At 46.2% G+C, this 14508-nt stretch overlaps 1 protein-coding gene across 1 annotated transcript in view; it reads left to right on the top strand.

The window, feature by feature from the left end:
* pygl (phosphorylase, glycogen, liver) overlaps positions 1-14196 on the top strand; it is a 69189-nt gene extending 54993 nt beyond the window's left edge. Inside the window, exons 15-20 of the mRNA XM_065004385.1 lie at positions 4498-4556; positions 6091-6232; positions 9958-10165; positions 10603-10737; positions 10814-10880; positions 13490-14196. Of these exons, the coding sequence (XP_064860457.1) occupies positions 4498-4556; positions 6091-6232; positions 9958-10165; positions 10603-10737; positions 10814-10880; positions 13490-13678 (800 nt within the window). The 3' untranslated portion in view covers positions 13679-14196. The remainder of the gene's footprint in view (positions 1-4497; positions 4557-6090; positions 6233-9957; positions 10166-10602; positions 10738-10813; positions 10881-13489) is intronic.
* Positions 14197-14508: the final 312 nt, after the last annotated feature.

The raw sequence follows: 14508 nt of genomic DNA, 5'->3' as shown, positions 1-14508 counted from the left end.
CCTACCCCTATACAGACCACCCTACCCCTATACAGATCACAGCACCCCCTATCCCACAGCACCCTATCCCCTATCTAGACCACAGCACCCTATCCCTATCTAGACCACAGCACCCTACCCCCTATACAGACCACCCTACCCCCTATCTAGACCACAGCACCCTACCCCCTATCTAGACCACAGCTCCCTACCCCTATACAGACCACCCTACCCCCTATACAGACCACCCTACCCCCTATACAGACCACCCACCCCTACAGACCACCCTACCCCCTATCTAGACCACGGCACCCTATCCCCTATCTAGACCACAGCACCCTATCCCCTATCTAGACCACAGCACCCTACCCCTATCAGACCACCCTACCCCCTATACAGACCACCCCTATACAGACCACCCTACCCCCTATACAGACCACCACCCTACCCCCTATACAGACCACAGCACCCTACCCCCTATACAGATCACAGCACCCTATCCCCTATCTAGACCACAGCACCCTACCCCTATCAGATCACAGCACCCTACCCCTATCTAGACCATAGCACCCTACCCCTATCAGATCACAGCACCCTACCCCTATCTAGACCACAGCACCCTACCCCTATACAGACCACAGCACCCTACCCCTATACAGACCACCCTACCCCTATCTAGACCACAGCACCCTACCCCTATCTAGACCACAGCTCCCTACCCCCTATCTAGACCACAGCACCCTACCCCCTATACAGACCACCCCTACCCCCTACAGACCACCCTACCCCCTATACAGACCACCCTACCCCCTATACAGATCACAGCACCCTATCCCCTATCTAGACCACAGCACCCTACCCCTATCTAGACCACAGCACCCTACCCCCTATCTAGACCACAGCACCATACCCCTATACAGACCACAGCACCCTATCCCCTATCTAGACCACAGCACCCTATCCCCTATCTAGACCACAGCACCCTATCCCCTATCTAGACCACAGCACCCTACCCCCTATCTAGACCACAGCACCATACCCCCTATCTAGACCACAGCACCCTACCCTATCTAGACCACAGCACCCTATCCCTATCTAGACCACAGCACCACAGCACCCTACCCCTATCTAGACCACCACAGACACCCTACCCCCTATCTAGACCACAGCACCCTACCCCCTATCTAGACCACAGCACCCTACCCCTATCTAGACCACAGCACCCTACCCCTATCTAGACCACACCCCCTATACAGACCACCCTACCCCCTATCTAGACCACAGCACCCTACCCCCTATACAGACCACAGACCACCCTACCCCTATCTAGACCACAGCACCCCCTACCCCTATCTAGACCACAGCACCCTACCCCTATCTAGACCACGGCACCCTACCCCTATCCCACCCCTACCCCTATCTAGACCACAGCACCCTACCCCCTATCTAGACCACAGCACCCTACCCCTATACAGACCACCCCTACCCCTATACTAGACCACAGCACCCTACCCCTATCAGACCACCCTACCCCCTATCTAGACCACAGCACCCTACCCCTATCTAGACCACAGCACCCTACCCCTATACAGACCACCCTACCCCTATCTAGACCACGCACCCTACCCCCTATACAGACCACCCTACCCCTATCTAGACCACAGCACCCTACCCCTATCTAGACCACAGCACCCTACCCCTATCTAGACCACCCCTACCCCTATACAGACCACCCTACCCCCTATCTAGACCACAGCACCCTACCCCTATCAGACCACAGCACCCTACCCCCTATACAGACCACCCCTACCCCTATACAGACCACCCTACCCCCTATACAGACCACAGCACCCTACCCCCTATACAGACCACCCTACCCCCTATCAGACCACAGCACCCTACCCCTATACAGACCACCCTACCCCCTATACAGACCACCCTACCCCTATACAGACCACAGCGCCCTACCCAGACCACCCTATACAGACCACCACTACCCCCCTATCAGACCACCCCTACCCCTATACAGACCACCCTACCCCTATCTAGACCACCACCCTACCCCCTATCAGACCACAGCACCCTACCCCCTATACAGACCACCCTACCCCTATCTAGACCACAGCACCCTACCCCCTATCTAGACCACAGCACCCTACCCCTATACAGACCACCCTACCCCTATCTAGACCACAGCACCCTACCCCTATCTAGACCACAGCACCCTACCCCTATACAGACCACCCTACCCCTATCTAGACCACAGCACCCCTACAGACCACCCTATCTAGACCACAGCACCCTACCCCCTATACAGACCACCCTACCCCTATCTAGACCACAGCACCCTACCCCTATCTAGACCACAGCACCCTACCCCCTATACAGACCACCCTACCCCCCACCCTACCCCCTCTAGACCACAGCACCCTACCCCCTATACAGACCACCCTACCCCTATCTAGACCACAGCACCCTATCCCTATCTAGACCACAGCACCCTACCCCTATACAGACCACCCTACCCCTAGACCACCCTACCCCTATCTAGACCCTACCCCTATACAGACCACCCTACCCCCTATCTAGACCACAGCACCCTATCCCCTATCTAGACCACAGCACCCTACCCCTATACAGACCACCCTACCCCCTATACAGACCACCCTACCCCCTATCTAGACCACAGTACCCTACACTGAGTGTACAAAACATTAGGAACACCTTCATAATATTGTGTTGCATCCCCCCCTTGCGCCCTCAGAACAGCCTCAATTCTTCGGGGCATGGACTCTGCACAGTGCTTTCAATGCTTTCCACAGTTGCATCAAGTTGGCTGGATGTCCTTTGGGGAGTGGATAATTGTTGATGCACACAGGAAAACTGTTGAGCTGAAAAACCCAGCAGCATCGCAGTTCTTTTTATATATATATATTTATTTATATTTTTTTTCTCTCCCCAATTTCGATCTTGTCTCGTCGCTGCAACTCCCCAACGGGCTCCTCCGAAACATGACCCACCAAACCGCTCTCCTTAACACCCGCCCGCTCACCCCAGAAACCAGCCGCACCAATGTGTCGGAGGAAACACCGTTCAACTGACACCCTATGGCGATCATGGCCGGGTTGTGATACAGCCCGGGATCGAACCCGGGCCTGTAGCGACGCCTCTAGCACTGCGATGCAGTTCTTGACACAAACCGGTGCGTTTGACACCTACTACCGTAACCCATTCAACGGCACTTACATGTTTTGTCTTTCCCATTCACCCTCTGAATGGCACACACATACAATCCATGTCTCAATTGTCTCAAGGCTTAAAAATCCTTCTTTTTACATGTCTCCTCCCCTTCATCTACATGTCTCCTCCACTTCATCTACACTGATAGAAGTGGATTTAACAAGGGATCATAGCTTTCAATAAGGGATCATAGCTTTCAATAAGGGATCATAGCTTTCAATAAGGGATCATAGCTTTCAATAAGGGTTTATAGCTTTCAATAAGGGATCATAGCTTTCAATAAGGGTTCATAGCTTTCAATAAGGGATCATAGCTTTTAATAAGGGATCATAGCTTTCAATAAGGGATCATAGCTTTCAATAAGGGATCATAGTTTTCAATAAGGGATCATTTCAATAAGGGATCATAGCTTTTCAATAAGGGATAATAAGGGTTTATCATAGCTTTCAATAAGGGATCATAGCTTTCAATAAGGGATCATAGCTTTCAATAAGGGATCATAGTTTTCAATAAGGGATCTTTCAATAGTTTTCTTTCAATAAGGGATCATAGCTTTCAATAAGGGATCATAGTTTTCAATAAGGGATCATAGCTTTCAATAATAAGGGATAGCTTTCAATAAGGGATCATAGCTTTCAATAAGGGATCATAGTTTTCAATAAGGGATCATAGCTTTCAATAAGGGATCATAGCTTTCAATAAGGGATCATAGCTTTCAATAAGGGATCATAGCTTTCAATAAGGGATCATAGCTTTCAATAAGGGATCAAATAAGGGATCATAGTTTTCAATAAGGGATCATAGCTTTCAATAAGGGATCATAGCTTTCAATAAGGGATCATAGCTTTCAATAAGGGATCATAGCTTTCAATAAGGGATCATAGTTTTCAATAAGGGATCATAGCTTTCAATAAGGGATCATAGCTTTCAATAAGGGATCATAGCTTTCAATAAGGGATCATAGCTTTCAATAAGGGATCATAGCTTTCAATAAGGGATCATAGTTTTCAATAAGGGATCATAGCTTTCAATAAGGGATCATAGTTTTCAATAAGGGATCATAGTTTTCAATAAGGGATCATAGCTTTCAATAAGGGATCATAGCTTTCAATAAGGGATCATAGTTTTCACCTTGATTTTAGAATGACATCTGCTTATAAATGATTTGTGAAGCTTCTATGTAGGCCTTATAAAGGGTTATGAAGGCTTAATTAAGTCTTTATAATATGTAATACCTTGTTTAAAGTGTGAACAAGTCATCTTTTTTTTTTTTTTAAGGCATCAAGAAGAACCCAAAAGCACCTTTTGTTCCCCGGACTGTGATCATTGGTGGCAAGGTATGTATGTGAGTCACTCAACTCAAAACCCATTACATGAATAGCCTAGGACTCTTTCTCAATGAGTCTTCCCATGATTCCCCACCTACTCTCCCCTCTCGTCCTTTTCAAATGAATTGGAGGAGAAGGCTCTAAGGAAGGAACTGTGGATCTTCTCCTCAGATTGGTTTTGAGAGAGAGAGATGCTGTGTCTGAAATTGTGCACTAAGTTTTACCAGAGCCCTATAAACCCCCTGTCTGAAGTAGAGCCCCATGGACCCCCTGTCTGAAGTAGAGCCCCATGGACCCCCTGTCTGAAGTAGAGCCCCATGGACCCCCCCCTGTGTGAAGTAGAGCCCCATGGACCCCTCCCCTGTGTGAAGTAGAGCCCCATGGACCCCTCCCCTGTGTGAAGTAGAGCCCCATGGACCCCTCCCCTGTGTGAAGTAGAGCCCCATGGACCCCCTGTCTGAAGTAGAGCCCCATGGACCCCCTGTCTGAAGTAGAGCCCCATGGACCCCCTGTCTGAAGTAGAGCCCCATGGACCCCCTGTCTGAAGTAGAGCCCCATGGACCCCCTGTCTGAAGTAGAGCCCCATGGACCCCTGTCTGAAGTAGAGCCCCATGGACCCCCTGTCTGAAGTAGAGCCCCATGGACCCCCTGTCTGAAGGACCACCTGTCTGAGCCCCATGGACCCCGGTCTGAAGTAGAGCCCCATGGACCCCCTGTCTGAAGTAGAGCCCCATGGACCCCCTGTCTGAAGTAGAGCTCAATGGACCCCCTGTCTGAAGTAGAGCCCCATGGACCCCCTGTCTGAAGTAGAGCCCCATGGACCCCCTGTCTGAAGTAGAGCCCCATGGACCCCCTCCCCTGTGTGAAGTAGAGCCCCATGGACCCCCTCCCCTGTGTGAAGTAGAGCCCCATGGACCCCTCCCCTGTGTGAAGTAGAGCCCCATGGACCCCCTGTCTGAAGTAGAGCCCCATGGACCCCCTGTCTGAAGTAGAGCCCCATAGACCCCCGGTCTGAAGTAGAGCCCCATGGACCCCCTGTCTGAAGTAGAGCCCCATGGACCCCCTGTGTGAAGTAGAGCCCCATGGACACCCTGTGTGAAGTAGAGCTCTACAGGCTGCCCCGGGGTACCATTGAGAGAGTCGTCTCCCTCTACAGGCTGCCCCGGGGTACCATTGAGAGCGTTGTCTCCCTCTACAGGCTGCCCCGGGGTACCATTGAGAGCGTCGTCTCCCTCTACAGGCTGCCCCGGGGTACCATTGAGAGCGTCGTCTCCCTCTACAGGCTGCCCCTCTACAGGCTGGGTACCATTGAGAGCGTCGTCTCCCTCTACAGGCTGCCCCGGGGTACCATTGAGAGCGTCGTCTCCCTCTACAGGCTGCCCCGGGGTACCATTGAGAGCGTTGTCTCCCTCTACAGGCTGCCCCGGGGTACCATTGAGAGCGTTGTCTCCCTCTACAGGCTGCCCCGGGGTACCATTGAGAGCGTTGTCTCCCTCTACAGGCTGCCCCGGGGTACCATTGAGAGCTTTGTCTCCCTCTACAGGCTGCCCCAGGGTATCACATGGCCAAGAAGATCATCAAGCTGATCACGGCCGTCGCACATGTGGTCAACAAAGACCCAGTGGTGGGAAGCAAACTGAAGGTCATCTACCTGGAGAACTACAGAGTCTCCCTGGCTGAGAAAGGTACTATCTACTATAAATCTATCTACTATATATATATCTACCTGGAGAACTACAGAGTCTCCCTGGCTGAGAAATGTACTATCTACTATAAATCTATCTACTATATATATATCTACCTGGAGAACTACAGAGTCTCCCTGGCTGAGAAAGGTACTATCTACTATATATCTACCTGGAGAACTACAGAGTCTCCCTGGCTGAGAAAGGTACTATCTACTATATATCTATCTACTATATATATATATCTACCTGGAGAACGGTACGGTATCTATCTACTATATATCTACCAGGAGAACTACAGAGTCTCCCTGGCTGAGAAAGGTACTATCTACTATAAATCTATCTACTATATATATATCTACCTGGAGAACTACAGAGTCTCCCTGGCTGAGAAAGGTACGATCTACTATAAATCTATCTACTATATATATATCTACCTGGAGAACTACAGAGTCTCCCTGGCTGAGAAAGGTACTATCTACTATATATCTACCTGGAGAACTACAGAGTCTCCCTGGCTGAGAAAGGTACTATCTACTATATATCTATCTACTATATATATATCTACTATATATATATCTACCTGGAGAACTACAGAGTCTCCCTGGCTGAGAAAGGTACTATCTACTATATATCTATCTACTATATATATATCTACCTGGAGAACTACAGAGTCTCCCTGGCTGAGAAAGGTACTATCTACTATATATCTATCTACTATATATATATCTACTATATATATATCTACCTGGAGAACTACAGAGTCTCCCTGGCTGAGAAAGGTACTATCTACTATATATCTATCTACTATATATATCTATCTCTCCCTGGCTGACTATCTACTATATATCTACCTGGAGAACTACAGAGTCTCCTGGCTGAGAAAGGTACGATCTACTATATATCTATCTACTATATATATATCTACCTGGAGAACTACAGTCTCCTGGCTGAGAAAGGTATCTATCTATCTATATATCTACCTGGAGAACTACAGAGTCTCCCTGGCTGAGAAAGGTACTATCTACTATATATCTATCTACTATATATCTACCTGGAGAACTACAGAGTCTCCCTGGCTGAGAAAGGTACTATCTACTATATATCTATCTACTATATATATATATCTACCTGGAGAACGGTACGGTATCTATCTACTATATATCTACCTGGAGAACTACAGAGTCTCCCTGGCTGAGAAAGGTACTATCTACTATATATCTATCTACTATATATCTACCTGGAGAACTACAGAGTCTCCCTGGCTGAGAAAGGTACTATCTACTATATATATATCTACTATATATCTACCTGGAGAACTACAGAGTCTCCCTGGCTGAGAAAGGTACTATCTACTATATACAGTGGGGCAAAAAAGTATTTAGTCAGCCACCAATTGTGCAAGTTCTCCCTCCTCTCATCTATTTCCCCCCTACAGTCATCCTCTTTCCCCCCTACAGTCATCTATTTCCCCCCTACAGTAATCTATTTCCCCCCTACAGTCATCTATTTATTTCCCCCCATACAGTCATCTATTTCCCCCTACAGTAATCTATTTCCCCCTACAGTCATCTATTTCCCCCTACAGTCATCTATTTATTTCCCCCTACAGTCATCTATTTCCCCCTACAGTCATCTATTTCCCCCTAGAGTCATCTATTTCCCCCCCCTAGAGTCATCTATTTCCCCCCTACAGTCATCTACCCCCTACAGTCATCTATTTCCCCCTACAGTCATCTATATCCCCCCCACAGTCATCTATTTCCCCCTTACAGTCATCTATTTCCCCCTACAGTCATCTATTTCCCCCTACAGTCATCTATGTCCTCCCTCCTACAGTCATCTATTTCCCCAGTCATCTACCCCTACAGTCATCTATTTCCCCCTACAGTCATCTATTTCCCCCTACAGTCATCTATTTCCCCCTACAGTCATCTATTTCCCCCCCCCCCCTACAGTCATCTATTTCCCCCATCTATTTCAGTCATCTACTTATTTCCCCCCTACAGTCATCTATTTCCCCCTTACAGTCATCTATTTCCCCCCGCTTACAGTCATCTATTTCTCCTCCTTACAGTCATCTATTCCCCCCTTACAGTCATCTATTTCCCCCTTACAGTCATCTATTTCTCCCCCTTACAGTCATCTATTTCCCCCCCTTACAGTCATCTATTCCCCCCCCCCTACAGTCATCTATTTCCCCCAATCATCTATTTCAGTCATCTATTTCCCCCAGTCATCTATTTCCCCCTACAGTCATCCCCCCTACAGTCATCTATTTCTCCTCCTTACAGTCATCTATTTCTCCATCTATTTCCCCCTTACAGTCATCTATTTCCCCCTATCCCCCTACAGTCATCTATTTCCCCCTACAGTCATCTATTTCCCCCCTACAGTCATCTAGTCATCTATTTCCCCCTACAGTCATCTATTTCCCCCTACAGTCATCTATTTCCCCCTACAGTCATCTATTTCCCCCTACAGTCATCTATTTCCCCTACAGTAATCTATTTCCCCCCTACAGTAATCTATTCCCCCAATCACAGTAATCTATCCCCCCCCTACAGTAATCTATCCCCCTACAGTAATCTATCCCCCTAGTCATCTATTTCCCCCTACAGTCATCTATTTCCCCCTTACAGTCATCTATTTCCCCTACAGTCATCTATTTCCCCCATTACAGTCATCTATTTCCCCTACAGTAATATATTTCCCCCCTAAGGTCATCTATTTCCCCCATCTCAATCATCTATTTCCCCCTACAGTCATCTATTTCCCCCTACAGTCATCTATTTCCCCCCTACAGTAATCTATTTCCCCTATTTCCCCCTTTCAGTCATCTATTTCCCCCTATTTCCCCCTTTCAGTCATCTATTTCCCCCTTACAGTCATCTATTTCCCCATCTATTTCTAATATATTTCAGTCATCTATTTCCCCCAATCACAGTTCCCCCTACATCATATTTCCCCCATACAGTCATCTATTTCCCCCTACAGTAATCTATTTCCCCTAGTCATCTATTTCCCCCTACAGTCATCTATTTCCCCCTTTCAGTCATCTATTTCCCCCCTACAGTCATCTATTTCCCCCTAGTGTCATCTATTTCCCCCTTTCAGTCATCTATTTCCCCCTACAGTCATCTATTTCCCCAGTAATCTTTCAGTCATCTATTTCCCCTATCATATTTCCCCTTTCAGTCATCTATTTCAGTCATCTATTTCCCCCTACAGTCATCTATTTCCCCCTATTTCCCCTAGTCAGTAATCTATCCCCCCCTATCCCCCTACAGTAATCTATCCCCCCCTACAGTAATCTATCCCCCTACAGTAATCTATCCCCCCTACAGTAATCTATCCCCCTACAGTAATCTATCCCCCTACAGTAATCTATCCCCCTACAGTAATCTATCCCCCTACAGTAATCTATCCCCCCTACAGTAATCTATCCCCCCTACAGTAATCTATCCCCCCAGTACAGTAATCTATCCCCCTACAGTAATCTATCCCCCTACAGTAATCCCCCTATCCCCCCCCTACAGTAATCTATCCCCCTACAGTAATCTATCCCCCTACAGTCCCCCTATCTATCCCCCTACAGTACTATCCCCCCTGCAGTAATCTATCCCCCTACAGTAATCTATCCCCCCTACAGTAATCTATCCCCCTACAGTAATCTATCCCCCTACAGTAATCTATCCCCCCTACTGTAATCTATCCCCCTACAGTAATCCCAGCCACGGACCTGTCTGAGCAGATCTCCACAGCTGGCACGGAGGCGTCCGGCACTGGCAACATGAAGTTCATGCTGAACGGAGCTCTCACCATCGGCACCATGGACGGAGCCAACGTAGAGATGGCCGAGGAGGCTGGAGAGGAGAACATGTTCATCTTCGGCATGAGGGTGGAGGACGTGGCAGAGATGGACGTACAGGGGTAACACACACACCCACACACAGATGGACGTACAGGGGTAACTCTCTCACACACACACACAGATGGACGTACAGGGGTAACTCTCACTCACTCACACACACACACACACACACACACAGATGGACGTACAGGGGTAACTCACACAGACGGACGCATACCGACTGACACACACACACACACACACACAGATGGACGTACAGGGGTAACTCTCTCTCACACACACACACAGATGGACGTAGAGGGGGAACTCTCTCACACACACACACACACACACAGATGGACGTAGAGGGGGAACACACACACTTTGGTTTTCCACAATCTAACACAGTGTCGAAATTCATTTCCTGTTGTATCAAAAATTCATTTCCTGTTGTAGTGTGTGTGTGTGTGTGTGTGACGTATTAATACCAGTTTCTACTTTGTCCTCTCCTCTAAAGCTACGATGCCGTGACGTATTACAACAACATCCCAGAACTGAAGCAGGCCGTTGACCAGATTCAGGGAGGATTCTTCAGCCCCAAACAACCAGAGCTCTTCAAGGACGTCACCAACATGCTCTTCAACCACGACCGGTAGGTACAGTTACTTCACTGTGTGTGTGTGTGTGGGTGTGGGTGGTCTTGGCATTGACTGACTCTCTCTCTTCAGCTTCAAGGTGTTTGCAGACTATGAGGGTTACATTAAGTGCCAGGAGAAAGTCAGCCAACTATATCAGGTAATCATCATTATCATCATCATTATCCTCCATGTACCTCTAGTTAATAACTATATCAGGTAATCATCATTATCCCTCATGTACCTCTAGTTAATAATGACTATATCAGGTAATCATCATTATCCCTCATGTGCCTCTAGTTAATAATGACTATATCAGGTAATCATCATTATCCCTCATGTACCTCTAGTTAATAATGACTATATCAGGTAATCATCATTATCCTCCATGTACCTCTAGTTAATAATGACTATATCAGGTAAACATCATTATCCCTCATGTACCTCTAGTTAATAATGACTATATCAGGTAATCATCATTATCCCTCATGTACCTCTAGTTAATAACTATATCAGGTAAACATCATTATCCCTCATGTACCTCTAGTTAATAACTATATCAGGTAAACATCATTATCCCTCATGTACCTCTAGTTAATAACTATATCAGGTAAACATCATTATCCCTCATGTACCTCTAGTTAATAACTATATCAGGTAAACATCATTATCCCTCATGTACCTCTAGTTAATAATGACTATATCAGGTAATCATCATTATCCCTCATGTACCTCTAGTTAATAATGACTATATCAGGTAATCATCATTATCCCTCATGTACCTCTAGTTAATAATGACTATATCAGGTAATCATCATTATCTATATCAGGTAATCATCATTATCCTCATGTACCTCTAGTTAATAATGACTATATCAGGTAATCCCTCATCATTATCCCATCATTATCCCTCATGTACCTCTAGTTAATAACTATATCAGGTAAACATCATTATCCCTCATGTACCTCTAGTTAATAATGACTATATCAGGTAATCATCATTATCCCTCATGTACCTCTAGTTAATAATGACTATATCAGGTAAACATCATTATGACTTCCAGAGGCAGTTTGGAACTCGGTAGTGAGTGTTGCAACCGAGGACAGATTATTTTTTACGTGCTTTCAGCACTCGCCGGTCCCGTTCCGTGAGCTTGTGTTGCCTACCACTTCGCGGCTGAACCGTTGTTGCTCCTAGACATTTTCACTTCACAATAACTGCACTTAGTTGTCCGAGGCAGCTCTAGCAGGGCAGAACTGACTTGTTGGAAAGGTGGCATCCTATGATGGTGCCACGTTGAAAGTCACTGAGCTCTTCAGTACGGGCCATTCTACTGCCAATGTTTGTCTATGGAGATTGCATGGCTGTGTGCTCGATGTTATACACCGGTCAGCAACGGGTGTGGCTGAAATAGTCGAATAACTTATTTGAAGGGGTGTCCACATACTTTTGTGTATATACATTGCATTCGAAAGTATTCAGACCCCTTCCCTTTATCCACATTTTGTTACGTTACAGCCTTATTCTAAAATTGATGACATTTTTCTTCATCAATCTACACACAATAACCCGTAATGACAAAGCAAAAACTGGTTTCTCCAAAAATATTTATACTAAAATAGAACATTTACATAAGTATTCAGACCCTTCACTCAGTACTTTGTTGAGCTCAGTTTGGCCGGGTGGCCAGCTCAAGAAAGAGTCTTGGTGGTTCCAAACTTCTTCCATTTAAGAATGATGGAGGCCACTGTGTTCTTGGGGACCTTCAATGCTGCAGAAATGTTGTTGGTACCCTTCCCCAGATCTGTGCCTCGACATAATCCTCTCTGACCTCTATGGACAATTCCTTCAACCTCATGACTTGGTTTTTACTCTGACATGCACTGTCAACTGTGGGACCTTATATAGACAGGTGTGTGTCTTTCCAAATCATGTCCAATCAATTGAATTTACCACAGGTGACTCCAATGAAGTTGTAAAACATCTCAAGGATGATCAATGGAAACAGGATGCACCTTTGCTCCATTTTGAGTCTCATAGCGAAGGGGTCTGAATACTTATGTAAATAACGTATGCACTGTGTAGTGAATGTGGTTGTCTTAGCTACCTTGGATATGTGGTTGTCTTAGCTACCTTGGATATGTGGTTGTCTTAGCTACCTTGGAGATGTGGTTGTCTTAGCTACCTTGGAGATGTGGTTGTCTTAGCTACCTTGGAGACGTGGTTGTCTTAGCTACCTTGGATACGTGGTTGTCTTAGCTACCTTGGATACGTGGTTGTCTTAGCTACCTTGGATACGTGGTTGTCTTAGCTACCTTGGATACGTGGTTGTCTTAGCTACCTTGGATACGTCGTTGTCTTAGCTACCTTGGATGGTTGTCTTAGCTACCTTGGAGATGTGGTTGTCTTAGCTACCTTGGAGAGCTACCTTGTGGTTGTCTTAGCTACCTTGGATACGTGGTTGTCTTAGCTACCTTGGATGTGGTTGTCTTAGCGGAGATGTGGTTGTCTTAGCTACCTTGGATACGTGGTTGTCTTAGCTACCTTGGATACGTGGTTGTCTTAGCTACCTTGGATACGTGGTTGTCTTAGCTACCTTGGATATGTGGTTGTCTTAGCTACCTTAACTGAATGCACTTACTTTAAGTGACCAAATTGTAAGTACATTTTACTTATATATTACTATGATAATATATATTATAAATTATACTTTTGTATTATATAATGACATACAGTATGATATATATTATTCATGTTGTTTCTTATAGAATCCTAAGGACTGGACGCAGATGGCGATCAAGAATATCGCTGCTTCCGGAAAGTTCTCTAGCGACCGCACCATCACCGACTACGCCACGGAGGTGTGGGGGGTGGAGCCTACTGATCTGAAGATCCCACCCCCCAACGAGCCCTGCAAGGCCTTGGAGGAGACCGCCAGGGTGCTGACGGAGAAGTGAGGCTGCCTGGTGTGGTGTAGGGTGACATTGCCCCTAGACGCTGATCTTGGGTCAGTTTTTTTCTAATGGTTGAGGGGAAGTGGATTCTAGATTTGTATCTAGGGAAACGTCACCCAGAAGCGCCTCATGTTCTTTTTAAAGGGACAATCTGGGATTCAGACAACAACAAAGCAGTCACCACGCCACTTTTGGTAAACAGCTGAGGGATAGCCACTCCCAAATGTATAAACGCAGCTATGGAGGCAAGTCCATCTGTGAGATTGAAACGTTTTTAATCATGTTTTGAAATTAGTCAAATCCCAGATTGCCCCTTTAGCTCAATAAACTGAGTTTTGTTTGTAAAAAACCTTAACTGATGCAAAATAACAGTCTGCTACATACCTTCAGAATCCACAAACAACAGTCTGCTACATACCTTCAGAATAAACAACAGTCTGCTACATACCTTCAGAATCCACAAACAACAGTCTGCTACATACCTTCAGAATAAACAACAGTCTGCTACATACCTTCAGAATCCACAAACAACAGTCTGCTAAACAAATAAACAACAGTCTGAATAAACAACAGTCTGCTACATACCTTCAGAACAAAACAACAGTCTGCTACATACCTTCAGAATAAACAACAGTCTGCTACATACCTTCAGAATAAACAACAGTCTGCTACATACCTTCAGAATAAACAACAGTCTGCTACATACCTTCAGAATAAACAACAGTCTGCTACATACCTTCAGAATAAACAACAGTCTGCTACATACCTTCAGAATAAACAACAGTCTGCTACATACCTTCAGAATAAACAACAGTCTGCTACATACCTTCAGA

The sequence above is a fragment of the Oncorhynchus nerka genome, linkage group LG18, assembly GCF_034236695.1.
Source record: "Oncorhynchus nerka isolate Pitt River linkage group LG18, Oner_Uvic_2.0, whole genome shotgun sequence".
Taxonomy (NCBI): Eukaryota; Metazoa; Chordata; class Actinopteri; order Salmoniformes; family Salmonidae; genus Oncorhynchus; species Oncorhynchus nerka.
Note: the sequence above shows the minus strand (reverse complement) of the source record. Positions and strands in the feature narration are given on the sequence as shown.